At 42.2% G+C, this 26,439-nt stretch overlaps 1 protein-coding gene across 9 annotated transcripts in view; it reads left to right on the top strand.

Annotated features, from left to right (window-relative positions):
• Positions 1 to 7,133: 7,133 nt before the first annotated feature.
• The window catches only part of RGMB (repulsive guidance molecule BMP co-receptor b), a 43,298-nt gene continuing 23,992 nt past the window's right edge, over positions 7,134 to 26,439 (top strand). For 5 of the 9 annotated variants that reach the window (XR_014186288.1, XR_014186290.1, XR_014186291.1 and 2 more), the window contains exons 1-3: positions 7,134 to 7,509; positions 10,692 to 11,203; positions 21,857 to 25,141. Coding sequence is in view for 2 of the 9 variants with exons in the window: in XM_082075548.1 (XP_081931674.1) it covers positions 7,404 to 7,509; positions 10,692 to 11,203; positions 21,857 to 22,522 (1,284 nt within the window). In the remaining 7 variants the exon portion in view is untranslated. Of the gene's footprint in view, positions 7,510 to 10,691; positions 11,204 to 21,856; positions 26,436 to 26,439 lie in introns of those variants that run through there. The other 4 variants (XR_014186289.1, XM_082075549.1, XM_082075548.1 and 1 more) reach the window with 4 other exon arrangements.

The following is a 26,439-nucleotide window of genomic DNA, read 5'->3' as shown; positions in this document are numbered from 1 at the left end:
GAGATATTTGTTTGGTTTAATTAAGAATCACAAGTATGAACCTGATAGCAATTAGTAATCCAAGATTTCTTTTGTACCTGTACAAACATGGCAATCCGTATGATGAATATGCATTCTCTGTAGCCAGCAATTCTCATTTATTTTTTCCTTCACTCCTTCCATGATCTCATGTATAAATCTTGCCCAGAAAAATACATAATAATGACAGTGTTGTACAGACCTGGCAAGCACTTTTTAAATATGCCTGCACAGTTAACAATAGATTTAATTCCTTTATGTCTTATGACTTACATAATGCGATGAGGATTCTGGAACTTCTCTCTTCAAAAATATTACCATGACACTTACTATGCTATATGCTTGGGGTCTGAAGACCTAGAAGAAAAACAAGTATCATGATTTTTAAAAATTTTATTTTAAGCAAGATGCATCTAGTAATAGAATTAAATTGTGTTTATATTTAAAAACACAATAAACTTAAGGACATAAGTGTTTGTGAACACTGAAGCAAGAGAGAGCACTTTAAATTATTCTTATTTTGAAACACCTATTCACTCTGGAACAATATAAAAGCTAGTCTCAGCCAGCAGCTGTATGTGGTCTTAAATAAAACTGTGGCAGGTCAGTGAAGAGATGGAGTAGATAAGTGTTCTATGTAGCATCACAGCTGCATGAATCTGTTGAAAGAAGTAAGGAAGTTCAGTTAAATCCTACACATAAATTATTGGAATCAAGGTATGTAGGCCTGTTGCCTTATACAGCTAAGGCTGATTTTAGCAGGATTAGAAAAGCAAACTAAGTGAATGTAGTTGCATTTCCATTTTAAACATTAAGGGGAAAAATCTTTTTATGTTTCGAGACTCTTACATGTTAAGAGACTGGTTCAGTGACAGCTTAACAAGATTTGAGGTACCTATTCTTTGGCTAAGATGTGCATGCACTTTTTGATTTCTGATGTAGGACTTCTCACAGTGAGTTCTTTTTTGTGTACAACCTCAAGTCTGTTTTGGTAAATGGTAATATAAAAAAGCTGTCTGGTTCAGCACCAGGAGAAAAGAAGGGATGATGGAAATGTCTGCTGTTTATTTTCAAAATGTTTCTTTAAAACATCAATTAACTCTTTGAAAAGTATTCTAATGGGTTGGTCTGAGTTACCATTTTCTCTTACTCTGCCAGATGAGACTCTTCTGAGACTGGACTTAGCAAGGGATGAACTGATCCTCAAAGTTACAGCCTAATAATGTCTTTGTTAAGCCTATTTTTTCCAAAGCAGCAGAATTTCTGAAATGTGTAAAGTCATCTAAGGTCACAGTGAAGTTTGCAGATCAAATGAACTTTAGAGTACTCCCTTAGCTTGAATGTCCACGTATGAAACAAAGTATTTAGAATGAACTTCGGAAAATGCAGAGGTTAAGACAATAGTATTATTGAGTATGTTAAATTCACATGTTCAGTAGGAAGAGTTGTCTGGGCTATAACAAAATAGGTTTAAAATGCTTTGTTTTAATAAGCACACATCAAGTAGTGCATTAATTTGTAACTAAAACTTGAAAATTAGTAAGGAGAAACCTTGTACTATGCACACTCAATGCATGGAATAGTATGTGTTAAAAATTTAAGTGATACAGGTACATTCTGAGCTAACTGGAAAGGGGAAAGCATTTCCCCTTTCTAGCTTTACCCTGCAGGTTCAGTCTTCTGCTGTCCACAACAGATTTCTCTCCAAGAGCTGCCAAGCACTTTGTATGTGGTGGTGGGAGACCTTTGACAGAATTGTGCTGCTGTTGCCATACATGGGCTCCAATCATACGTTTTCTTACACCAAAGGATTAACTGAAAGTCTCCAAAAATAAACCACGAAAGTAGATGCACTCCAAAAAGTAATTTTTGCTTGTCTGACTGTGGCTGGTGTTCAGATGTGCCTTGCCTGTCTCTATTCTATAGCCTGTGCTCAGGTGTCAATGTCAGCTCTGGATTCTCTAGTAGCAATGGGACCTCAATTGGCATTACATGTATGCCTATAGTCTGCTAGCAGAAGGACACTCGGGATATGTCTTTGCAGAGGTAGCAGCTCTGGTATACACTGTCACTTCAGTGACAATAATGAACCACTCTCGTTGGGACCAATTATTGTAGGTCTACCTCCACGAGAGGTGGCTATACTGCTTCTGGTTGTCAAGCTGGCCCACCTCCCACTAGCATGTGGCCTTCAGGTTTGTGCCTGCCCTCAGAAGACTCCAATTGCCAAACTGCCTGGCTTCACATGCATCAGCTGCCAGACTTATAGCTAGACCAACTACCTCACAGCTCTTTAGCTAATGTAAAGAAACTCCTTAGTTTTAAGCCTCTGTTCTACAGAGACATTTCTATTCATTCATAAATCAAATTATGTTTGGAACACTATTTGTGCTGCATGACAACAATGGTAGAAAAAGAATCAGAAAACGGGCTTATGGAAACAAGTCATGGTTGACTATATGCTGTTATCAGCACTTGTCAGATTTACTTTGAAAACATCTTTAAATTGGAACCCACCATTCAGCATTTGCATGTGATGTGGAGATCATCTGAGGGAAATCAATCATAGTGACACGGTCATCATTATCCAATATGAGATTAAATTCATTGAAATCACCATGAATCAAACCATGACTGGCAAGTTTTACAATTAGATCCATTAATTCACTGTAGACAGAGGCAGGATCTTCCATGTGGTGCACCTGGCACCTGAAAAGTTAAATGATGAAAAATATTCTGAAGCTTGAAAAACGTAATTTAAAAATACAAAGTATATGAAATATATCTGACAGAATGTCAGGGTAATTCATGTTAAAAGGGTCCTCGAGTCTCCTGCCCAATATGCTCCTCAAAGCTGAGCCAACTCTAGATCAGACCAGATTGCTTGGGGCTTTGTCTAGTTGGAGACTGAAAAATTCATGGGATAGAGAGGGACTGTGCAACCTCCCCAAACACACTATGCCACTGCCTCACTGTCCTCAATGGGAAAAAATGTCTCCTCCTATCCAGGCTACATCTCATTTCAATTTATTCTTACTGTCTACCACCATGCACCATTGTCATAACGCATGATTTAAATAATGGATCAATAACTTATGTCTCTCCTGTTCTAGGTAATGTTATAGTCTCAGTAGCAACTGCTCTTCCTGTATGGAAATTCAAATATCCCATTCGAATGTATTTTCTAGACTAAGTTGTGGAGGTGAGGGAAAAACGTTAAGGCATTCCTGAACATATACTTGAGAAAGCAAAGACCCACAAGTGCCAAAATACAAATCATGTAGTCTTTAGAAACAAACCAAATAAAAAGGCAGTTATTGTACCATAAACTGCCAAGAAGTAGTCAGCAATTACAACTATCACGTGGAATATTTTGGTCCAAATGCAGCAACACAGTATTGTGAGAATGAATCGTTTGTACAATACAAGGAACAAACAATGGAAGTCTAGCAGCTCCGTAACAGGCTCCAGCATAGTATATTCAATATTGTATATATCTGATGACATATAGAATGTGATTTATGTCTAGAAAACAGCTGCAGTACTAACTTGCGTCACACTGCACTTTTGATGTGTTCTTACTGAAAAAATTACTCTTATTTCAAGGAACAAGACTACAACTAAGTAAAATGCCAGTGAGTGTGGGCTAGAGAGCATTCATTATGGTGAAGTCAGAATTCATTCACTTGACAAGGAAATCCCTAACCCTGTTACCTCCCTGAACCTAACGTTGTTAGGGTTTCTATAAAACAGAAAATACAAGCTTCAGTTCTTACAAAGGATAGCCATCAATAAGTTCCATAACAACTGCATGCCTGTTGTAGTCTACAGGTTTTGGAACAGGAAATTTTCTCTCATGCAAAGCCTGGAAAGAGACAACAGGTTGAAAATTTAAAATTAAATAGTTAAGAAAATATTACATATATTGACAAACTCCCTTCTAAGATAAGCAAGAAATATTACTGTGGAAGCAGCATACATTACTCAAATACTAACTGGAAACATCCAATCACATGCTTCAGAAGAAAGACAGCATAACAGTAATTTGAATTTACACTGCAACGACAAATCAAACTTTTAAGTTTAGACACTGAGTGCACTGCTACATTGTCTACCATTTAATTACGGTGCATCTGGAAAAGAAACAAAACAGAGCAGAAAAATGACAGAATCACATCTGGTCCGATAACCCAAGTAATCAATAGCAGATAACTGGCAATAGGGTGTCAGGCATTAGAAAAAAATTCCATGCTAAGCTGCTGCTTAGTGTGGAATAGTTAATCTATACTCAGTTGCTGTAAGACATCAGTTCATTTTTTAATATTAATAAGTACCATAAAACCACATTCAAGATTAACCAAAGGTGAGTCATAATATTTCAAAGCTATCCTGCTTGCCTTTTCTAACACAAGTGCAGTCATTTGCTTGATCCACTCAACAATTTTACCTCTCTTGTTACCGGTGAGGTGGTAACTTCACCTTTTCTAAGGCGAAGTTCTAAGTTAAAGCAATGTAAATACAGCTTTTGTTACTTAAATATTACGCTCTTATCACTTTTCAGCACACAATTAATTCTCCCCCAACAATCTTTTCAGGGAAACTGACTCCCACAATTATATTCCTACATGTTCTGACCACACAATTGAGTGAACTGGACCATATAGAGGTTCTAAATTATGCCAATAGTTCTTCCTCTCACTGCGCACGCCACTGGTAGAAGTGACCAAGATTTTTTTAAGAGAAACGAGAAAACAATATTTAATGTATATAGTACTGTGGAATAGCCCAAAAGGAGAAAGGAAAACTAGTTTTTAATGAAGATTCAGTTTTCCACTATCAGCTTTCAACCACTATATAACATCTGCATTTGTTTTAAAGCATGTCAATAAAATACAGAACTCTGAGAACTGGAAATAAAATCTTTTCCCACAGGACAGAACAAAGCATGCCTTTTCAGATCAGAACACTAGTGTGCACAGAAAGATTTCCCTCAACAGCACAGCAACAACTGAAAACACGGACAATTAAAAAATAATGAAATTTTTTAAAATGACAAGCGAAGCCGGCTCTTGCCTGTGGTGCTGCTATGGGTGCCGCCGTGCCTAGTGGGGGCTGCTTTCCGTGCTGACCCACCCACCACCATGGCAGCTGCTCACCTGGCAGCTGCCCAGCCGCCTGCCCAGCCGCCTCAGGAGCTGCCTGCCGCCCTCTCTGTGATGCAGGAGGCAGGCAATGGGGATGCTCAGGGTGAGTCGTTTGTTTGTCGTATGCCTTTGTTCGAGCTGGAGTTGCAGTGAGGGATATGTTTCGATCAGCACGTTTACTTGTTTGTTGTTTCTTCCACTTGCCTTTAAGCAGTCTCAGCCCGTGCTTAGAGATGCTGAGATCTCAGTGACTGGGGACTGCTGAGGAAAGGGAAGTATTGCTTAACTATCCAGGCATACATCTGGATTCACTTGCGAGCTTGCAAACTGCAAATTGAATCCTATAAAGCAAACAGCTCCTGACACAGTGCTTCCTGTGACCTCCCACATTCAGGGTTACCATGGGGTTTTCCCTGCTCTGTGTCTAATATGTGTTCTCTTCTTGAAGTTGAGGTGGTGAGAAGGTGGCCCCATTGGGTGCTGCTGAAAAGGCAGCCCTGGTGGGATCAGCGCTGGTGGCATGCATTTTCCACAGGTATCTCCCAAAGATGGGCAATGTGGTGTGGCCCTCTGGGCCTGTGCCAGGTAGAGCTCTCAGGCTCCAGGCCCAGCACTGGAATGTAAGGCCAAGACACATGCAGACATCGTAAGTACAAGACCGGGCAATGGCTACCTTTGCTCAGCTGGGAAAAAGCAAGAAACAAAAATGCCAGTGCAATTGTGAGGCTGCTGTGCTTTCCAGTTTTTTCAGGTTTTGCCTGACAATATTAATATTGTTGGGCAGGAAGGTGGTGTGAGTTTCCATGGAGAACGGGCAAGAAACATGCTATCTCTGCAGTTCTGGTAGGCAGGACCCAAATGTATCCTGTACTGGCTGGTGTGCCTGCAGCAGCACGCTCCATAATGTGGATGCAGAGCCACCTCTGTGTGGGCCCTGTTATTGCCTCCAGAGCAGGTCCACTGACCATGTCCATTTTGCCATGTATTTGATAGGCAGGTCCAAATCTGCAAAACATCCTGTACCCTCCAATGGGAGAGCATGGTGTTGCCTTGAACCCAGTGAGGCATGCAGCGTGCTAGAGGCAAACATGATGTACGTAACCCGTGTGGCATGGGTGAATTACCAGGGGCATACTGCTGGGACTTCTGTCCACTCCACGCACGGACACAGAGCAACGTGGTGCACCCTGCAGCACCCAGAACAGCCAGTGGACTGCCTTGGGGGTTGGAGATCCTGTCCACGGGGGAACAGCCCAGGCATCACACTTGTCTTTTGGGAAAATAAACCACGTGTAGTTCAAAATCCAGTAGTGCTTTTTGCACTGGCACATCCGTTTAATTTCGCTGTTTTTCCCGATTCTGCCACGAGTGTGCTTGGAGCCCTTACTGGAGGCGAGTGAGCGGGTGGTGTGAACCCTCTGGCTGCTATGAAAATGCCGCAGATACCGTTTGTGCCGGGATGGGCCCCTTTAAGAGGAGGTTTCACCTCTGCCTGGGAGAGACCGCCGCGCCGCTCCGGCCGCCGTTCCACCCGCCCCGGCCCCGGCCCCGCCGCCGCTCCCGTTCGGCCCTGCGCGTGCTGCCCGCAACCCCTGGTGGCGGCGCGTGGCACTGCGGCCCCTTCTGCCACGTATGTGCTGGCACAACCAATCACCGCCGGGGGGTGCGCTGGGGGCCGCCAGAGAGCGCGGCCACGATTGGCTGCGTGCGTCCTAGGGACGCGCGCAAAGCGGCCGGTAGGGCGGGGCCGGCGGGACGGGTTTATTTGCACAACGCGCCGCGGGCGGACGTCCCGGCTTGAGGGGGCGGGGACCTGGGGACGCCCTTCCCGCTCGAGAAAGTCACGCTGTGGGAGGTGGGGCCACGCTGGTGGTACGTCGTGAGGCTTATCGGACAGGCCGGCCAGCCACTGCCAGGAGGGGAGGGGAGGGGAGGGGAGGGGGTGCGGTGCGGTGTGGTGTGGTGTGCCAGGCGGCGGGGGACTGCTCGGGGCTGCAGGGCGCCATCGCACGCCATCTCTACCCCCTTCCCTTGCTCACCGGCTCCTTCCATTTGTGGCCGCCTCCTTCTGCCACCATGCCGCGCCGCCTCGCGCCCGCCCCACTGTGGCCCGGCGACTGCCGCTTGTCCCCGCGGCGCTAAAGGAAGCGGAGGAGGAAGAAACGAGGAGGAGGCTGCCCACCCGCCGCCTCATGCCGCGGCCTCGTTCCGCCGCCAGCCCGGGCACCTGCATGGACGGGCATGGGGAGAGCTGCGCCTTGCCACGCTTCCGGGGCTGAGCCGCCGCGCCGCCCGTCGCTCGCCGCAGTTGGCCTCCTCGCCGTCCTGGGGCTACTGCTGGGCTCAGGTACGGCGCCGGGCCGGGGACCGCAGCGCATGCGGCTGGGGCTTGGCGAGGACCGCAGCCCCGGCCCGGCAACGGCGGGAGCAGTGTGAGGGAGTGCCTAACGCTTCCGGGCGGCCGGGGCCGGTGCGGGGCTGCGAGCGGCGTGCGCTTGGGCGCACCCTCCCTCCCCCGTGTGTGGGCAGCGTCCGGGTAGGGGCGGGAGCCGGCGGCCCGTGAGGCTGAAAACAGCGCTGGAAGTGATGAGAGCAAAGCCGGGCTGTGCTGAAGACACGGGAGGAAGTGCTGTTTCTTTTTCCTTCAGGTAGAGCCAGCGTTTGCTTGGCGGATTGGAAACTGGGGAGGAGGTGGAAAGTGCCACGCACACTGCGGATGCTTGGCAAAGTGGTCTGCGTGTTCAAGTCGGGAGTGATCTGAGCGGTTGTCAGTCTGTGAAAATGCTTCTCGCTAGCTTGAATGTTTTTATATATTTTTCATTTTTTAATGAAATAAATTGTAGAGAGAGTTCGTCCCATTTTAGTCAAATTGCTGTTCATTTGCCCCTCTCCCAGCAAGAATCCACTGAAAGCAGCAAGCAAATTTCCTTAAGTTGCAAGGAATGTGGAGGGACTGATGTATTACACTATTTGATAACTTGACTCATTTGCTCAGCTAGCCTAATTTATATGTGGTTAAAATATTACCACAAATCATAACTGAAAGGAAATCTAATACAAGTTTTGCTGCTTTGAAGGTCAGGCTCTGAACCAACATTTCCTAGGTTGTGTTGTTTGGCATAGATCTTTTCTGTTTGTGTATCTGAAAACACAGAATTTGATCTGGGTTTTTTTTTTCTGTTCTTTTGCAGAGGTACATATTATTTGCACAAAGATCAAGGAGAAACTTACTGTTTACTCATACAATGCATGGTCACACTTGGCTGTAGGTTACAGACTTCCTCCTTCTATTCTGTGGGATTTTGAGATTCATGTGGATGCAGACTTGCAGGAGGGTCAGCAAAGGGGTGAACAAAGAAATTGCTAATATCCTCTCATCCCTGTGTGAACTGCAGAAAAGAACCATGTTTAAAAAATGTAAAGTGCTACACTACTATTCAGTCCATTTTCCACTCCTCATGCCTCAGTTGTTTAGGAACGTTTTAATTAGGCTGTAAAAATTAGACTGGACCAATGCCTATTTTACTTTGATGACACACAAAGCACGTGGGAAATGTTGTAAAGAGGGGCTTGAGGGGAGGGAAGAGACTGTTAGGTATATTGTATTTTCCCCCTTTTTTTCCACACTTCCGTGTATCTTTGAAAGCATTTTTGTGGTGTTCAAAATCTGCATTATGATAGTTTGAAATGACAGATTAATGCATGCATAGCTGAATTTTATAAGTCATAAAAGGAACAAGTATGTTTTTAGTACATCATGTTTTTAGTAGATAGCTTTGGGTGCTTGGACAGCTATTGTATGAAGCCTTGCACATATTCTTTGTGAAGGTCCATTTTCTGTTACAGCTGTTTTCAGTTCTTTTGGAGGGAATCTGAGCCCTTTTGGCTGAGGTCCTCCTAGTTTTAACCTCGGAGGAACATGTGGCTGTTTTCTTTAGTGCAGTCTGCAGTCTTGTTTGTTTCATTTCTGCTCATCATGAGTTGGTGTGTAAAAGTTACCTGCAGAAGATGGATGTTAGCTGCCATGAGAGTCTGGAAGAATTTCAGATCATGACAGTGAGAGCTGTGAACGAGGGGGCTGTAACATTCTGTTTGCTTGCTGGGATGGTAATTATGCTTTCTTTGTGGAAACTGGGTGAACAGATAAGGTCTAACTGGTTTGTTCATGTAAACTAAACTGTGTACCTTTTGAGTACATTTCGTGAGTACTTCAGGTTTTAGAGCAGAGAGTGTTTCTTTGCCCCTTGTCTTGTTATTGAATCACACTGTAAGAGGTGCTGTTACTGCAGTGTATGGATTCCTTAGCTGGCAGTATGCACTTCAGGCAGCTGTGGGTGCTGTCACTCAGTCTCAGAAAGCAAGCAGTGAAACTTTAGCTGTGGCAGTGCCAGGGAAATAAAGCAAACTGAATTTATAGCCTGTCCACTTCCCTACCCTTCTTCCCCCCACCCTGCTTTCTAGAAGAGTGTCCTGGTTTCAGCTGGGATAGCGTTAATTTTCTTCCTAGTAACTGGTATAGAGCTATGTTTTGGATTTAGTGTGAGAATAATGTTAGCAACAACTAAAACATCAGTGTGTTAAGTAGTGCTTATACTAAATCAAAGACTTTTCAGCTTCCCATGCCCTTCCAGTGAAGAGGTGCACAAGAAGCTGGGAGGGGGCACAGCCAGGACAGCTGACCCATACTGGCCAAAGGGTTATTCCATACCGTATGATGTCATGCTCAGGGGGGGAGATTGGTTGGGGAGTGGGAGGAGAAGGGGCAACTGCTGCTCAGGGACTGGCTGGGTATCAGTTGATGGTTGGTAAGCAGTTGCATTGTGCATCACTTATTTTGTGTTGTTGTTGTTATTATTATTTTGCCTTTCTGTGCTTTTACACTGTCTTTGTCTTAACTCATGAAGTTTACCTTTTTTCTGATTCTCTCCCCCATCCCACTGTGGGGGTAAGGGAGAAGTGAGTGAATGGCTGTGTGTGGTGTTTAGCTGTCTGCCAGGTTAAACCTCAAGAAAGATAAACTTTGATTTCTGCTTGATTTGATCTGTGTTTGTCTAAACTTGTGTCGCTTTCTGTCTTTACCACATCCTTCTGAGGGGCAGAATTCTGTTTAAAAGTTCAGTAACTTTTATAAAACACTGAAAGACTAAATGAAGTGTTAGTTATTGACTATGCGATTAACACAGAAATGCATCATCAGCTTGATACATAGAATGAAATGCATCATCACCTTGATACCTGGAATGAAATGCTGGGCTCATGCTCAGCAGGAATTAGTGCTCTTAATTTCCATCTAGACAATATCAAGTAATGGATTAAGTCTTGCATGGGTCATCTTAGCCTTTGAGATGGTCTGTATTGCTATATATCTGCCTCCCAGTCCCTTTTTTCTCTATTATATAATGTTTCCCTAATGGATGAACACTGTAATTTCTCTTCAAGTTATTTTCTACAGTACCTGTGGGTGAGTAATGGGGTACTGCAATCTAAGAGGTTTGCTTTGTTTCTCTCTGCCATCTGTTTTGCGCTTAGGTGACTGCCATCTCCAAACACCTTGTCAAATCCAGAAGTGTGCCACTGATTTTGTATCCTTAACTTCACATCTAAACTCTGCTCTTGAGGGCTTTGATTTGGAGTTCTGCAAGGCCCTGCGAGCGTACTCGGCTTGTACCTATCGCAATTCCAAGGTCTGCCGTGGAAACCTAGTCTACCATTCAGCAGTGCTTGGGATCAGCGACCTCATGAACCAGAGGAACTGTTCCAAAGATGGACCCACATCTTCCACCAACCCTGAAGTGACCCATGATCCCTGCAATTACAGTGACCACACAGAAGCCAGAGAACATCAGAGAGGAGAGAAGACTGCTCCTACTACTTACTTATTTTGTGGCTTGTTTGGTGATCCTCATCTGAGGACTTTTAAGGATCACTTCCAGACATGCAAAGTGGAAGGTGCTTGGCCCCTCATAGACAATAACTATTTATCAGTGCAAGTGACCAATGTGCCTGTGGTCCCAGGATCCAGCGCTACTGCTACAAAAAAGGTATGGATTGTCCTTAAGCACTGTGCATGCATACAGAACTAAAAGGACAAGACAGTAGACTAAGTCACTTAACTGTTAAGAAGTGTAGCAGCTTAAGAATCTTCTGTGCAGTAGTCTAAGAAAGTAAAATTGTTAGCCTCCTCTTTCCTGAGAATCAGTCAAAACTTAAAACTTGTCCTTTTCTTTCTTCTGTTCCTCCCCACCACAAGAAAACCCTGTACATATAATGACATAAACCTTTAAGAATATGAAATTTACCCATTTAAACCAGTTATCAGATTGCAGCATCTGCGACTGCTGCTGTACTGAGTAGAAATTCTAGGCAAGGAGCAAGGAAAGAATGTAAAACTCTGCTTTTATTTAATTATCTAAACTGTATAGCCATACCAGTAGAAAACAAAAAATATTGACAGGGTGGCACAACAAATGGGTTACTAAGATACTGAGAGTTCAGAGCCAGAGACAAGACAGGGAGCTGCAGAGAGCTGAGGGGAGGTATTAGCAAAAAAATTACACTGATGCCAAATGGTTGTCAGGAGGTCTTCGTATCCTGGCTTTACTAGAGAAGCAGTAGCCTGAAAATTCTGCTGAGAGTCTAAGTCTCTGTTCTGACAGGTGAGACTTAAGATTGCCTTCTTCTCAGCCACTTGAGGTAGCTAGAGAAGGAATACATGAACTAATACTGATAGGTTATGCAATTTCCTTATCTTAAGAAAAGTACTTGTCTCTTTCTTCTGAAAGCAGGTGTGTCTGTAGGAAGAAAATGAAGAGGCATGAAGCATGAGCCTGGCTAAAATGACCTTAGATTTAGCTCCAGAGCCAGGAGTGAAAAAGGCTCTGAACATTTGGGGGCATCTTTCTGTCAATAAATTCCTTGAACATACATTTGAGGCTGATGCTGTCACATATCTTGTTCACTTTTTGGAGTGAAATGGCCTTCTTTAACTGTGGTAGTGTAGCTCTTGTATTGCCAAGATATGTTAAGCTATGTGTATGCAGTTTCAAGACCATCAATATTGGAGAATTTTCACTGTTTTGTTAAACTCGGAAGTAGTATTTTTTTTTACTGGGATCAGGAGCAGGGGGTGCCAGTCACAGTAGTTTAGAGCCAGCATATTTTCAATGGAGGTAGCTGTACAGTAATATTAATAAGTGAAAATCAGTTTTGCTATGGCATTTGTGCTGGATTGTGAGGTACTGACCAATGTGAGTGCTTGCATGAGTGAGGCAGATTTTTGCATTTGCCAGAAGGCAGAGATTTGACTGATATACGTCACTGAAATTCAGAATCACCTTTTCTTGTCTTGTGCCTGTTACAAGAAAATGGTGAACAAGTTTTGAAGGAGTATAAAATGAGGGAATGAAGCTAACCTGAGTAAGCTTTGCAAAAGAGACTTAGATCCCTTAAAAATCTGTTCCACTGGCTTGTTTTTTTAAAGACTCTTAAATAAGTACAAGAAAAAGCTCAGTTTAGTAATGTGCAGTAAGCTTTTATCCTCAGGTTTGCTAAAATCTTGCAGAATGTTATTTGTTTCCTTGTTCCTATTGGTACTGGACAAACAAGTTGAGAGTCATCTTGTGAACAAATTGTGTGGGTGTTTAGGGTGTGATGGTAGTAGATAGATGACCTTATCTTACCCTTTAGCCACATTCTGAAAATGACTGACTATAGTAGCATATTATGCTGGTATATGTCTTCTCACACAGATAACCAAGCAGAGAACTTTAGGAGGTAAATGTCTGGATGTGTTGGGGGGAAAAATGTATGTGTTTTAAAGGGCATTATTTATTCTCGATGTTTTTGTGTTTTTCTTTGACTTGTCATTCTGAAAAAAAAATAGTAATAGCTTTTTCTCTTTATAATAGTGGTTTAATATCCCTGCTGTTGCACAAGTAGAGACAAATGTGCAGAAGCAATTAAATGAAATAAGACATATGGTTTAGGATATTAGAAATGTCTCTAATGCTAATATCTGTTACATGTTATACAGTCCTTGAGTTTTTTCTTTCTTTGGCAGGTAATCAAACTTTCCAGCACAGCTGTTTGTAGGAAATGAAGGTTGTTTGAAGGTATAAGTAACTTAGCAAGATAAGTTTTAATATCTCTAATGCATCTTCTTAACTCCTTTATTTCTTTAAGGATAAGGCTGCTATAGAAGATACATTAAAAGGCTTGTTAAACTACACTGCCACTGTTAGTTTAATTTCTGTAACATTTTTCTCTGCAAGTATTCCATTTTGATTGTGGACTGTTTGCTGCTGGATTTACTTTCCGAAGTTTGGCCACAGGGTGGCTTAGGGCACCTTTAAAGAGCTATGACAAGAAGTTCAGTGACTTACCTGTATGTTGGTTTGTTGTTTTTTTTTTTTTTTTCCCCCCCTCTAGCTGAGAGCGTGTAAATAGGTCTTCTACATTCTTCATAAGAAAAGTTTCTGGAACATTATTCATTGTTAGTCTTGCTGCTTTTTCATTGCAGATGTTTGAGATAGATGTTAAATAGGAAATAATAGCAAAGGATTATGCTGAACTTAAATTGTGCAGAAGCTGAAGCAAATAGTTAGTTGCTATCTAGCCTACTTAATCCACTCTAAATCAGACCTAATGGAAACAAAGACAAAAAGGGTAGAAAATCTAGTTTTTCTTGAATGCATTTTTCAGGGAATTGATTTAAGCAGCTGTAGGAACAGAATGTGTAATCTTCACTCCATATGCAGTGTGCGTTTGAAAGGGGCATACCGTCCCTTGCTTTTACAAGTGGTTATTACCTTCAAATTTATCATGGCTTTTTGGTATATCAAGCTTGAAGGGAACCAGAAACAAAGGGAGCATTACGTGTAAAGAGTTTTCTTTCTCCAAAACCTGTGAGACTTGCATAATGCCAACAGTCTGAGGGACTAGAGAATGTCAGGAGACTTTAATAAACAATGTGAAGAGTAAAAGTGTGGTTTGTGTGCCCCTGCCACACAGGCAGGCAAGTATGAAAAGCAGGAAAACTCTTCCTTTAATTCCTTAATTAAAAGGCTATGTCCTCTTGTGGGATTTGTGTATTTGTTCGCAAAATGCACTTTGCAATTTGTTTGTAGGTGTTTTGCGTATTTGTGATGCTCATAGTAACAACATCTGTTTCTTCAGTGAGCAGAGCTATTTTATATTCTGTGGTCTAGCTGAAACTTGAAACTCCAGATTTTTTTTGAGCTCATCAGGTGTGCCTGTCCCCCTTGGCATAGAATCCCAGAGGCTTTCAAATGGAGAACGAACAATCATCACCAAGCAGCAGGAAAACAGAGTTCAGTCTGTCTTTTTCTTTCTGATGGATTTCCCTTAAAAGTTTTGGGTGGGTCACTGGCCTCTTTATGCCTGATTTCTCCATTAATAGGTAAAGAGCTCTCCTATCTTGGGAGCTGTTTTGGCATATCCTGAGAATAAATGGCTATTACAAGGGGCTGTAAAGGGAGCAAGTAGCCAGGATATTGTAGTACACATCAAATAGAAGGGTGTTTTTAAAAAATTTATTGTGTGCTTTATTTGGAGAGTTTAAAGTGTTTGTTGACTTTCATTGCTGTGACAGGTGTTCTGGATATCACTAGTGTAGCTGTTCCTGAATCGCAAACAAGGCAGAGATGCTTGGGCTTGTCTATGGAAAATTTTCCTTCTTGTTTGCAGTAACTGGAAAGGGAGATTTTTCCTATCCAGGTGTTTCACAATGGCTTGAGGGTGAGAGAGTGAATGGAAGGACAGAGAAATAAAAAAAACACAGATTTTGCTGTGCTGTATTTACTGGGCGAAAAGTTTTGAACCTGGGAACTGGTGCTACTAGCAGGGATTGGGAACACTGGGTACGAACTTTCTTTTTTCCAGAGTAAAAAAATTAAATATCGCTTTTGCAGCATTGTTTCTATTTTCACCAGAAATCATTGCAGACTGAATGCAGTCACCGTTAAGTAATCTTAAGATATTTGTCTTCCAGTTATTATTCAGTTGTCCTTCTAAGTAGGAGCATCAGGTCGGTGATAGCATTTGAATAGGTTTTTTTGTGTTTATGGACATCCTGCCTAAGGTAAAGATGGATTTGTCTTTATTTCTCAAAAGTAGTAGATACTACAGTTTTGTTGGAGGACATTGTAAAATCAGAGAATCATTTAGGTTGGAAAAGATTTCAGATATCAAGTCCAACCATAAACATGACCCTGCCAAGTCCAGCACTAAACCATGTCCCCAGGTGCCTCATCTACATGTCTTTTAAATAGCTCCAGGGATGGTAACTCAACCACTTCCCTCGGCAGCCTGTTCCAATGCCTGACAACTCTTTCAATGAATAATTTTTTTCTAATATCTAATTTAAACCTCCCCTAGTGCAACTTGAGGCCGTTTCCTCTCACCTATTGCTTGTTATTTGGAAAAAGAGAGCAACACCCACCTCACTACAACCTCCTTTCAGGCAGTTGCAGACAGCAGTAAGGTCTTCCCTCAGCCTCCTTTTCTTCAGACTAAACAGCTGCAGTTCCCTCAGCCACTCTTCGTCAGACTTGTGCTTGAGACCTTTCACCAGCTTCGTTGCTCTTTGGACACGCTTCAGCACCTCAATGTCCTTCCAGTAGTGAAGGGCCCAAAACTGAACACAGTATTCAATGTGTGGCCTCTCCAGCATCAAGTACAGGGTCACTTCTTTAGTCTTGCTGGGCCCATTAGTTCTGACAAAAGCCAGGGTGCTATTTGTCGCCTTGCCCACCTGGGCACACTGCTGGCTCATATTCAGGTGGCTGGTGACCAACACTCCCAGGTACTTTTCTAACAGGGATCTTTCCAGCCAGTCTTCCCCAAGCCTGTAGCATTGCATGGGGTAGTTTCAACCCAAGTGAAGGACTTGGCACTTGATGTTGGTGAACCTTACACTATTTGCCTCAGGCTGTTCATCCGGCCTGTCCAGATCCTTCTGTAGACCCTTTCTACCCTCCAGCAGGTCAGCACTCCCATCCAACTTGGTGTCACCTGCAAACTTACTGAGCTTCACTAGTGTAAAGATAAACAATGCTGTTTCGTGGTGTTCAGGGCAGCCTGGCCTTACTGGAGTTTTTGTAGGATGAGGTATGGCAGTTTGTTAGGTGTTAAACTCTTTCCTGTCATGATGTTTGTGGGGCTGCTGGACAACTGTTACTGACATTTCAGTACCTTCAATGCCTGCTGTTTTGGGGGTGGAGAGGAAAGGAGAGATGCATATATAGTCAATCAGAAGCCTCTGTCTGAATGTCTTTAAAGCCTCTGAGGGTCTCTTGGGGGCAGTAGGACAGAGAGTAAATCAATGATTATAAGTGGCAGTTTTTTTCTCAGACATAGTGATGGGAGTTTAATATTAGTGTTGTGCACTTAAAAATACTTTACTTTCCTGTTTGTTGCCATATAAGCTTTATAGTCCCACTGTGAGGCAGCGGAAGAACCCTTTTTCTTGGGCTGTCCACCTGAGAAAAGGAGGTGAAATCTTTTAGTTACTGTTTCCATTGATTAAGAATACTTAACTATGGTCAGGTTCTGGGTAGTTGTGAAATTAATCAATAGTAGATTAATTTCTAGAGTGACTTATGAAGTCACCTTCTTGCTTAACCACATTCAAGAAACACTTTCTTGAGTGATCTTGACTTTCCTTTTGGAAATCATCTAATGCTGAACTGTCTTGTTGTCGGGTTGACTTCCTGTTTATTTCTCTGTGCAGAGAATCCACAATGGATTCCACATGCCTTCCCTTCCCATTTTCTCCTCTGATATGAAATAGGAGCGTGTCATGATGTAATATCTCATGGTGCTTTTTTACCACAGAAACAGGCTGAAGTATTGCAGGCTGAACAAGGATTACTGTATTTAGTTTTATAACACTCCCAACAGTCTTTGCTTCTGAGAAGTTGTGCCCGGCAGCATCACTGAGGCATCCTGTTAATCTTTTCTGGATAGTTTGCTGTCATCATGCCCTCCCCTCCCGCAATATACATGGAAGAAGCCAAGTGTTTTGGTGCACATACACCCTTTGCTGGTGTCCTTGAGCTATGTTGACTTCAGCAAATAGAGCACCACTAAAGCATGGGTATATGAAAAGAGACATGAAGAATCCCGCTTTGGATGATGCCTGTTAACTGTCTGATGGACTAAGTAGTAGTTGTAACACACCTTTCCGTTATGTTTCATCCCAACAGACCTGCTATGCATATAAAAACGAATTAGCCTGTGATCTAACTTGAAATGAGGCTAGTGAATCAATATTTTACAAATTAGTCCATATGATTTTCCCTAATTAAATCTCTACTTCCACTTTTTGGCACGGCTATTTTTCAATAGTTGATGAGTGATACTTGGTTTTGGAGGTAGACTCACATGCTTCACACCTCTTGTAGGCCTCTGGAAAGGGAAGCTGTGACATTTTCAGTTGGTGGTTGGAAGGTTATTTAATGCATTCAGGTTGAAGTTTTCCTGTATGTATGTGTGAACTCTAAAAGCTTTTCGATGGCATTGCAAGACTCCTTTAGAAATGTCATGTATTCTATGCAGTTGTCTACCTGTGAACTTCTAATAGCTGCCTTTCACAGGTGACTTGTTAAGTCCTTTGCAGGCTTTCCAGAGTTATTTGATAGACCAGCAGTCTAGTATTATAAGACCTCCTGCTGAAACATCTCCTGGCTAGTCTCCAGTGCTTGATGAAATTATTAGTAAATCATCAGGACTGTGTTTTTCTTTAAACATCCTTCCTTATCTTTCCCATAGACTGAAGTGGAGCATATCTGAATGTTTTCTGATGATGCTGGGCTTGAGATGGTGCATGCAGACCTAGCCTGAAGATAAAGCTGAGAAGCATGAATAGCAAGATGTTTCTTCAGCTGCAACAGAGTGCCATCTCGGCAGTCTGCCTGACCTACTGCACTTCATACAGACAGGCATGTCACTTGATAGGCGCACTGTGAGATCTCATCTGCTTCCCTGCTGCTCTCTGTTAGGAAACTGAATGCTCAACATCAGAATCTAGTGTCATAAGAAACATTGTGGAGACACTCTTTCAATGCCCATATTCCATTGGTTAGGTATTCAGTTGTTAAATACTTGCATAACATACTTGTGATCAATGTTCCCTACCTCTCTAACTGCCTTTCCTTGTTATGCACCTGAATGCTGACTGTAACCTTTCCAAGATGTGTGTTGTGGCCATCTGTGCTTGCAGTAGTAACTGGGGAAGATGGGCTGGGTCTGTGAATTTTAGTAGCGCCTTGGGTGTCCAGTGGTGTGTGGGTAGGTTCTGAATGGTTGTGTGGTGATATAAGCCCTTGCCTGAAAGTACAGTCCAGTCATGACAAGTGTCCAAGGAGGAAAACAGACTTGGGTACTGTAACAGTAAAATTATGAGTAAAACTAGGCACAATCAAAATCTGTCCATAGAAGGACAGGAACCTTCTGTCCTTCTATGTTAAAACAAACAAACAACAAAACCAACCAACCAAACCAACAACAAAAACCACAAGCAAAAATAGCAATAAAAACCAGCCAAACAAAAACCCTCAGAAAACCAAAACCAGGGAACAACCAACAACCTTCATATTTTTCCAGTCACTGCCTGTTCTGTAAGTAGTGTTGCCTTGTTGCATATGGTACCTTGTATCTCTGTTTTTTAACATGTGGATGAAGTCTTAATTCTAAGGCAGGTTTTGTTGAAACTCTTTCCTCAGTAGTTTTTCCTGTAGTAGGTGTAAAAGACTTGAATGCCTGAAATTGCATTTCTGGATACATGAGTTGTATTCATGTCTTCTTGTTGTGGGAGAGCTAGACCAGGTTAAAGATGTTATGAGGAAACTTCCTGCTCTGGTACAACCCTCAAATTATTATCCATTATTGCTTTATCATTTAGGAAGTGATGAGGTTGCAATAAATCTAAGGGTGAACAAAAGAGACTTTGGGGCTTTGGTACAACTGGTTAAGGGATCAGGAGCACAAATAGTGTTTTCCTCTGTCCTTCCAGTTGCAGGGAGTGATGCTGGAAGAAATAGGAAGACCCAGCTGGTCAATATCTGGATCTGTTACTGGTGTTACAGGCAGAATTTTAGTTTTTTTGATCATGAGTTGGTTTACACAACACCAGGCCTGCTGGTGACAGTTAAGGTATGCCTTTCTCAACAAGGGGAAAGGATCTTTGCACAGGACTTAGGAGGGCTTATTGAAAGAGCTTTAAACTAGATTTGAAGATGGAAAGGGATAAAACCAGGCTCATTAGCGGGGCAGCATGCCAGTGTTTGAGGGATGGTGTGCTAGTGAGGACCTTCAGTCTGTGCACAATGTTCTGTGTGCACTGGAGCACATTTGAAATGTCTTTGCTAATACCTGCAGCACCGTAGCTGTCTCAGTGGTGGTGGGGGGTGGAGATCCAGTGGCAGCAAAGACACAAGGGTTGTTGATATGTTAGAAACCATGGAAACACCTGAGAACAGTCATGTAGGAACTAGGGCTTCTTACCAAAAAAGGTGGCAGGATTAATAGCCCAACTGAAGGGCGTCTGTGCCCATGCTTGTAGCACAGGCAACAGACGGGAAGAGTTGGAAGCCATTGTGCAGCTGGAAAACGATGATATTACAGGAATCATGGAAACATGGTAGGATGACTCTCACAACTGAAGTGCTGCGTTGAATGGCTATAAACTCTTCAGAAGGGACAGGCAAGGAAGGAGAGGAGGTGGGGTACCCAGTATATTAGGGAGAGTTGAGTGTTTATGGGTAAAAACGGGGGAAGGCCAACAAGGCAGACATCCTGGTGGGAGTCTGTTTCAGAGCACCCAACCAGGATGAAGAGGCAGGTCAAATCTTCTGCAGGCAGCTGGGAGAAATCTCTCGATCACTAGCCCTTGTTCTCATGAGGGACTTCAACTTACCAGATGTCTGCTGGACATACAACACAGCAGAGGGGAACAGTCTAGGGGACTCCTGGAGTGCATGGAAGACAACTTCCTGACACAGGTGGTTAGTGAGACAACTAGGGAAGGAGCCCCCCGGACCTGTTCTTTGCCAACAGAGAAGGACTCATGGGTAGTGTGATGTTCGGAAGTCACCTTGGGCATAGCAATCATGAAAGGATAGAGATTTTGATTCTTGAAGAAGGAGGGTGGTCCGCAGAACTGCTACACTGGACTACTAAAGGGTAGACTTTGACCTGTTCAGAAGTCTGGTTGGCAGAGTCCCTTGGGAGGCAGTGATGAAGGGCAAAGTAGTCCAGGAAGGCTGGTCTCTCTTCAAGAAGGAGATATTAGAGGTGCAGGAGCAGGCTGTCTGTACGTGCTGAAAGATGAGCTGACAGGGAAGAACACCGGTGTGGCAGACTGAAAGAGTTAATGTATATTGATGTCTCAAACATTGTGGCAAAACAAGTTAAGGTCTACATAGCAAGCGTAAACAGCAAAGGAGAAGCTGGTTCACACAGGAGTAAGGGCATGCCAGATGGTGCAGAGTTCCATATGTTTTGGACTACTGTGAATCTTGTAGCAGGCTGCTTAAGTCATAGACACTATGTAATTTTGATGTAATCAGTCAACGATGAAACTAATGATAAAAGTACCTATTCCTGGTACAAAATTCCCTTTGGCCTTTTCAAGAAATCACTCCCCTTGGAAATTGTGAAGGAAGCAGTATATCTTTTATTAATATTTATATTATTCCCCATTATACTTATTATTTTAAGAAAAAACACTAGATACTCCAACTCGATCTGCCAAATAGCCTAATTATTTCCTTCAAGTAAGACTGGTGGAACTACTCTTTCTGTTGTGGCTTAGTCAAATTAGTGTAAAGGTTTAAAAGGCTGGTTGTAATATTAAAAGAAAGAGTAATGGCTTTATGCTCCTGGTTTCTGTGTTGGAAGTCACTCTTCAAAGGCATGTCTGAGTATTTTCAATCTGGCTTTGTTTATCCATGGGCACATTCTCTAGCAACAGTGTACTGGAAGCGTCAAATCTCCCAGTTCCCAAGACTAATGATGCAGGACCCCCAAGCGGTTGTTCTTCCTAGTCATGCATCTCTCATCTTACTGTTTGTTGTGTTGATGGCTGATAAAGCACTAAATACATCAGTGCTTTTAAAGTAGTCTCACACAGCTATTCCTGGCAACATATCCGATAGCGTACAGTACCCTGATGAGAGTCTATAGTCACTGTAAAAGAAGTGATGAGAATGTTGTGAGTGGGGAGAACTGAGTTCTCTTGCACTTTTCCATGCTTTCACCCAGTCTCATTCTCTTTCTGCTGTAGTGGCTAGCACATACACTTCTCTGTGACTGCAGGATGCATGCCAAAGTCTTAAGAAACCATCAGGCAGGAGGAAGTTGTGATGCTTAATTAAATGTAAAGCCTTTTGCTTTCCTGATCTTGTGGTGGTTGCCACATGCTAATAGTCTCACTTCCAAGCCAACCTAGGAATAAATTTAACAATTGCTGTCTGGTAAAATATTGCTTTAAGCATGTGTGCAGACTGTTTTCCTTTGGGTGTGAACTGGGGACAACTATTGAACTCCAAGGTAGTGAGCAATCCCAGATATATTCAGCTGCAAAGTGGAAAAGGGATTGAAATAATGATTTTTTTTTTTTCCCCACTAACTTTTTTTTTTTTCCCCTCTGTCCCCTTATCCCCCCACCCCCTCAGATAACTGTTATCTTTAAATCATACCAAGACTGTACAGATCAGAAAGTATATCAAGCAGTGACTGATGACTTGCCTGCAGCTTTTGTTGATGGTACAACAACTGGAGGTGATGGACACACCAAGAACTTGCAAATTGTGGAGAAAGTCACTGGCAAATATGTTGAAATGCATGCCAGATACATTGCGACCACCGTGTATATACGCCAGCTTGGGTACTACTTAGCACTGGCCATTCGCATGCCTCAAGAGTTGGTCATGGCCTATGAGGAGAGCCAGGATCTGCAGCTATGTGTGAACGGTTGCCCTTCAGGTGAACGTATTGATGATGGTGGCCACCTACCATTGCCTGTGATGGGGCAGTTGCTCTCTCAGGGTGGTGCTGCTCATCCCTGGTCGGCATATACACTGGAAACTGCCACTGCCAAATGCAATGAGATGATGATGGTGAAGGACATATATTTTTACTCATGTGTATTTGACCTACTCACCACTGGTGATGCTAACTTCACGACTGCTGCTCACAGTGCCTTGAAGGATGTGGAGGCACTGCACCCCAAAAAAGAGCACTGGCACATCTTTCCCAGCAGCAGAGGTGATGTGTGCAAGAGTAGCAAAGTCTTTGTTGGTTTTGGACTTGTGTGTTTGATCCTTGTTGTGTTTTTGTAGGTTTTTTTGTCTATTAAAAGTTTTGAAATATATGTTGTCATAATATATTGAGTAAAGATCAGTATATATGCATATACCACGTATGTGAAGGGATGTTTTGTCTTGGAAAATCCACCGGATTGTACATATCATATTAACTGTTTCTATGTATGTTTGATGTAGTATTCTTTTTATCTATTTGTTTTGCAGTTGGTTAAATGTTTTATAATGTCCCTGCATCAGGACCTGATAGAAAGCACTTTATTTTTTATATATTTAATATTTATGTGTGTATCTGAGTAACTATGTATTATACATATAAACATGTATATACAATACTCAGTGCTTCCTTTTAAGTACTACCTGGTTTAACACTTTTTAAAAACTGGATTAATTTGTGGGTTTTTTCCCTGACATTTCTTTTACTCTAGAGACAGCACATCCCATGTCCTGTAATGACACTGGTAACTTTCTGAGTTCACTACTGAAAATCATTATGAATGGAGTTGTATTCTCTCCCTCAAACAAATGGCCATCCCTTCTTTGGAGGGAGAGTAAAGTGCTTCCCATTAGCTCAGATGACTGTCTTGGATAACATGAGTTACAGAATCTTCTTTGTAATTCTTGCATTTTGTAGTTTCATGGCATGTGTTTCAAAAGAAGAGATGGGAATGTGTTGGAGTGAGACTAATGTAGCTTTATAGAACTTGTGGAGAGAGAATTTTAAAATGTATTAATGGTTTAATAGCGTAAGTGTGTAACGTAACTGTTCAGCTGCCTCTAACCTCAAGAGTTAAGTCATTCTCCAAGATGGACTGGAGGAATCACAAGCCTGAATTCTCACCCTTGCTTAGGTGCTGATTCTATCTATAAATTCAGAAGGAGGAGGGGAGTGAGGCCACAGGCTCTGACTACTGAGGAGCTAGGATAAGAATGATTTGGTGGCCTGATGGCTGGTTTTACTTAGTGCCTTAATGTGCTGCAAGAATTGGAAACTCCAGTACATGCTGCGATAAACCCAACTCCAAGACAGGGTTATTTCACTCCTAAAACTGTTTGATACTGGACTGTAATGTTAGAAGTGCTATCTGAATTAGACTCAAATAGTACTTGCCTTTGTTATGCAAACCTGAGCTTGTGTTTACCTTGGTGGAGGGAGGTGGAGTTTATTCATGGAATGAAATCTCCTAGTTTTTATGAAGACTCTTTTGGCTAGGCTAGGGATTTTTGACTATTAAGGACAGCAGGAATCTTCTCAAAGAAACTAGTTAATTCCCTGTATGGATGGATAACTGCATACAGGTGATATTCTGGGAATACCTGAGATGAAAGTAGTCAGAACTAAGTCAAAGCTGAAGGTAAAACTTTATTTAGACTAGACTATTGGCAGCTTGTTCTGTCTCTGCTGTCTGATGATGCTGTTTCAGATGAGTTAGTCTTGTGGATTTATGAATTTAAAGTTCTCATGGCTGAAAGCTGAAGGATGAACCTAATGTTGCTTGCAGTGGTGCACATACTTATTGGGCAGGTGCCATATAATAGTTAATTTCCTCTGTCCTTGGATTCTGTATGTATATACATATATATATGTGTGCTCGCTCGCGCTCGCTCTCTCTCTCTCTCTATATATATATGTATACTAGCACTGAGTTGTTAGCCTCTCTAATAATATTTCAGAAATGTAGTAATTCCCTTAAGGAGTTTTCCATTTGCTTGTTCATGCTGTGAAATTCTTCAGAAAATGTTATTTGCACATGTTCATGTGTCTATCACCAAGAGAGGTTTAGTCAACACTAGATGTGGATATTTTGAAGCTGATGAACGGTCTCTGGAGAGAACTTTAGCTTAGAGGGAACACTTTTTTTCACAGGACCTCTAAATGGCTGTCTTTTAGAAGGCTATGGATATTTTTTTCATGCTTGGAAGCCCTACAATGTGTTAGTCTTTGCAAAACCTTTTAGATTTGCTTCCTGAATATACCAGTAGGTATATGTTTGAACAAAAGAGTGACTGTGCAGTGTGTAAATACTTTAAATTATTACGCCAGAAGGATGAAGTTGCCAACCCTCCTGAAGAACATCTGTGATGTGGTATTAGTGACCTCTGGTGGGGTGTAGAGAAACTGGGGTCTTGGGCCATATACTGGGCAGGCAATCTATTAAAAAAGCCCCAGTTTACCTCCTAGCCATCAGTTACTGGATAGGAACATGCTGAATACAATCATTGCAGATGTTTGTTTCCCCTTTACTAAATAAGCTGTATTGTGAAACTTACAACAAGCAGCGGCAGAGGAAGCTGGTTTATTGAAGAGGCAGTGTGTGGGAAACGAACAGCAGGAACCATCCCTTCAGGATCCCACTTGTACAGTTACTTTGCAGTATTTGCAGAAGGAACTTGGAAGAGTTTTAACACAGTGATCTGATATTGCTGCATCCGTCTTGACAGGTGTTAAAACATCTGCTTTTAAAGTTACTGGAAAGTTCCCAGACCAGAAGAACCTTAGAAGAGATTGAGGCATTGAAAGAATAAATTATATGGAAGAGTCTACAGGATTACAGAACTTTGTATTACAAGACAATCTGTGAAGTAGACGTGGGAACTGCAGTTTTTCAGCTGCAGATCTAATTACACAGTATGAAGGTAACTTGAAAGTGCCAAAACTTAAGTTAAAAATGTATCAAGAAAGACTGACCTAATAAACACAGCTTTGAATGTTGTTCTGCTAGGCTTGTGTTTCAGCTAGAATTTGAGGTGTGTGTTGAACAATCTTACATGGTAGATAAATCATTGACATGCTTTGTGGAAAAGACTGTAGAAAGCAAAGGGAGCTTTAAATATGTGTATGTTTAGTGTATGTAGAAGGCAGTCATCATATCTGTAAGAGCTTGCTTTCAGATGTGTTGATCTATGACCACAAGTGCTACAGAAGGCAATATAGCATGATCATCAGTACTTTAATGCAACAAGTAGTAAAATTCTACTGATGCTATCAGTTGTTGGCCTTTGTCTTAAAAATGTTCGCTGATACCTTGGTTGTTAGTGGCTTATTCAAAAGGTTATTTTATGTATCTTTTTGAGCATTTCTAACCAGAAAATTCCTTAATCATATGCTAACAGAGTGCTTAATTACAGTTGAGGATAGCTGTCTGTAGTTGTGGAAACTGGCAGCTTCCCTAGGAAGCATGTCATGGAACTGGGCAGAGAACTGGGAGCTTAGTCCTTCATTTTGTATGTATGTACATGCATCTCCTTAACAAGGGTATTAGAAAAGGAAATAGTATGCACAACTGACTGTCAAACGAAAAATGCTTTTTATCTCTTCCTGGAAAACCTGTCTGGAATAATAATCTGCGTAGAGCATCTGCTAAGTTGAACACAACTTGAGAGAATGCAGGGTGTGAGAACAACCTGGCTTTTGTTCTTAAGTTAGGGCCCTTCAGTAGTGGATTTCCTTTCAAACTGCTGCTGTTCTGCCAGAAAATAGATCACCAACTATTTACATTCTCTTACCTTAGCATTGTGGATACCATGCATTTGTTTATGGGTTTTGAGGATGTGCAAGTGCAACTTACTTACATACACTCTGAAGTGAAGTAAGTGATGTTGCAAGCTTTGCACTGCCTAATAAGGCTTTCATTGATGGATGTGTTTTGACAAAAAAAAGGCAACAAGGCCACCCCATCCTTTCTGTACTGGCCCCTTCTCCACTCCCAAAGCAGCTCTTTGTGGGGAAGAAAAAAAAGGAAAAATAAGCAGGAGTCAGGATACAAAGAGGAAAGAAGAGATTTTGAATGGAGTCATAGTGGTTAAGCATTCTAATCTTAAACAGTCTGAGAATTAGAGGCCAAAATTATGTTTTCCAATGAATGACACAAGGTATATAACATAAGTCTGTATAAGAACAAGGGCTCTGATTTCTAATTAGTGTGTTTTATCTT

This window comes from Streptopelia decaocto, assembly GCF_964273445.1.
Source record: "Streptopelia decaocto genome assembly, chromosome: Z".
Taxonomy (NCBI): domain Eukaryota; kingdom Metazoa; phylum Chordata; class Aves; order Columbiformes; family Columbidae; genus Streptopelia; species Streptopelia decaocto.
This window is presented reverse-complemented; position numbering and strand designations above follow the sequence as displayed.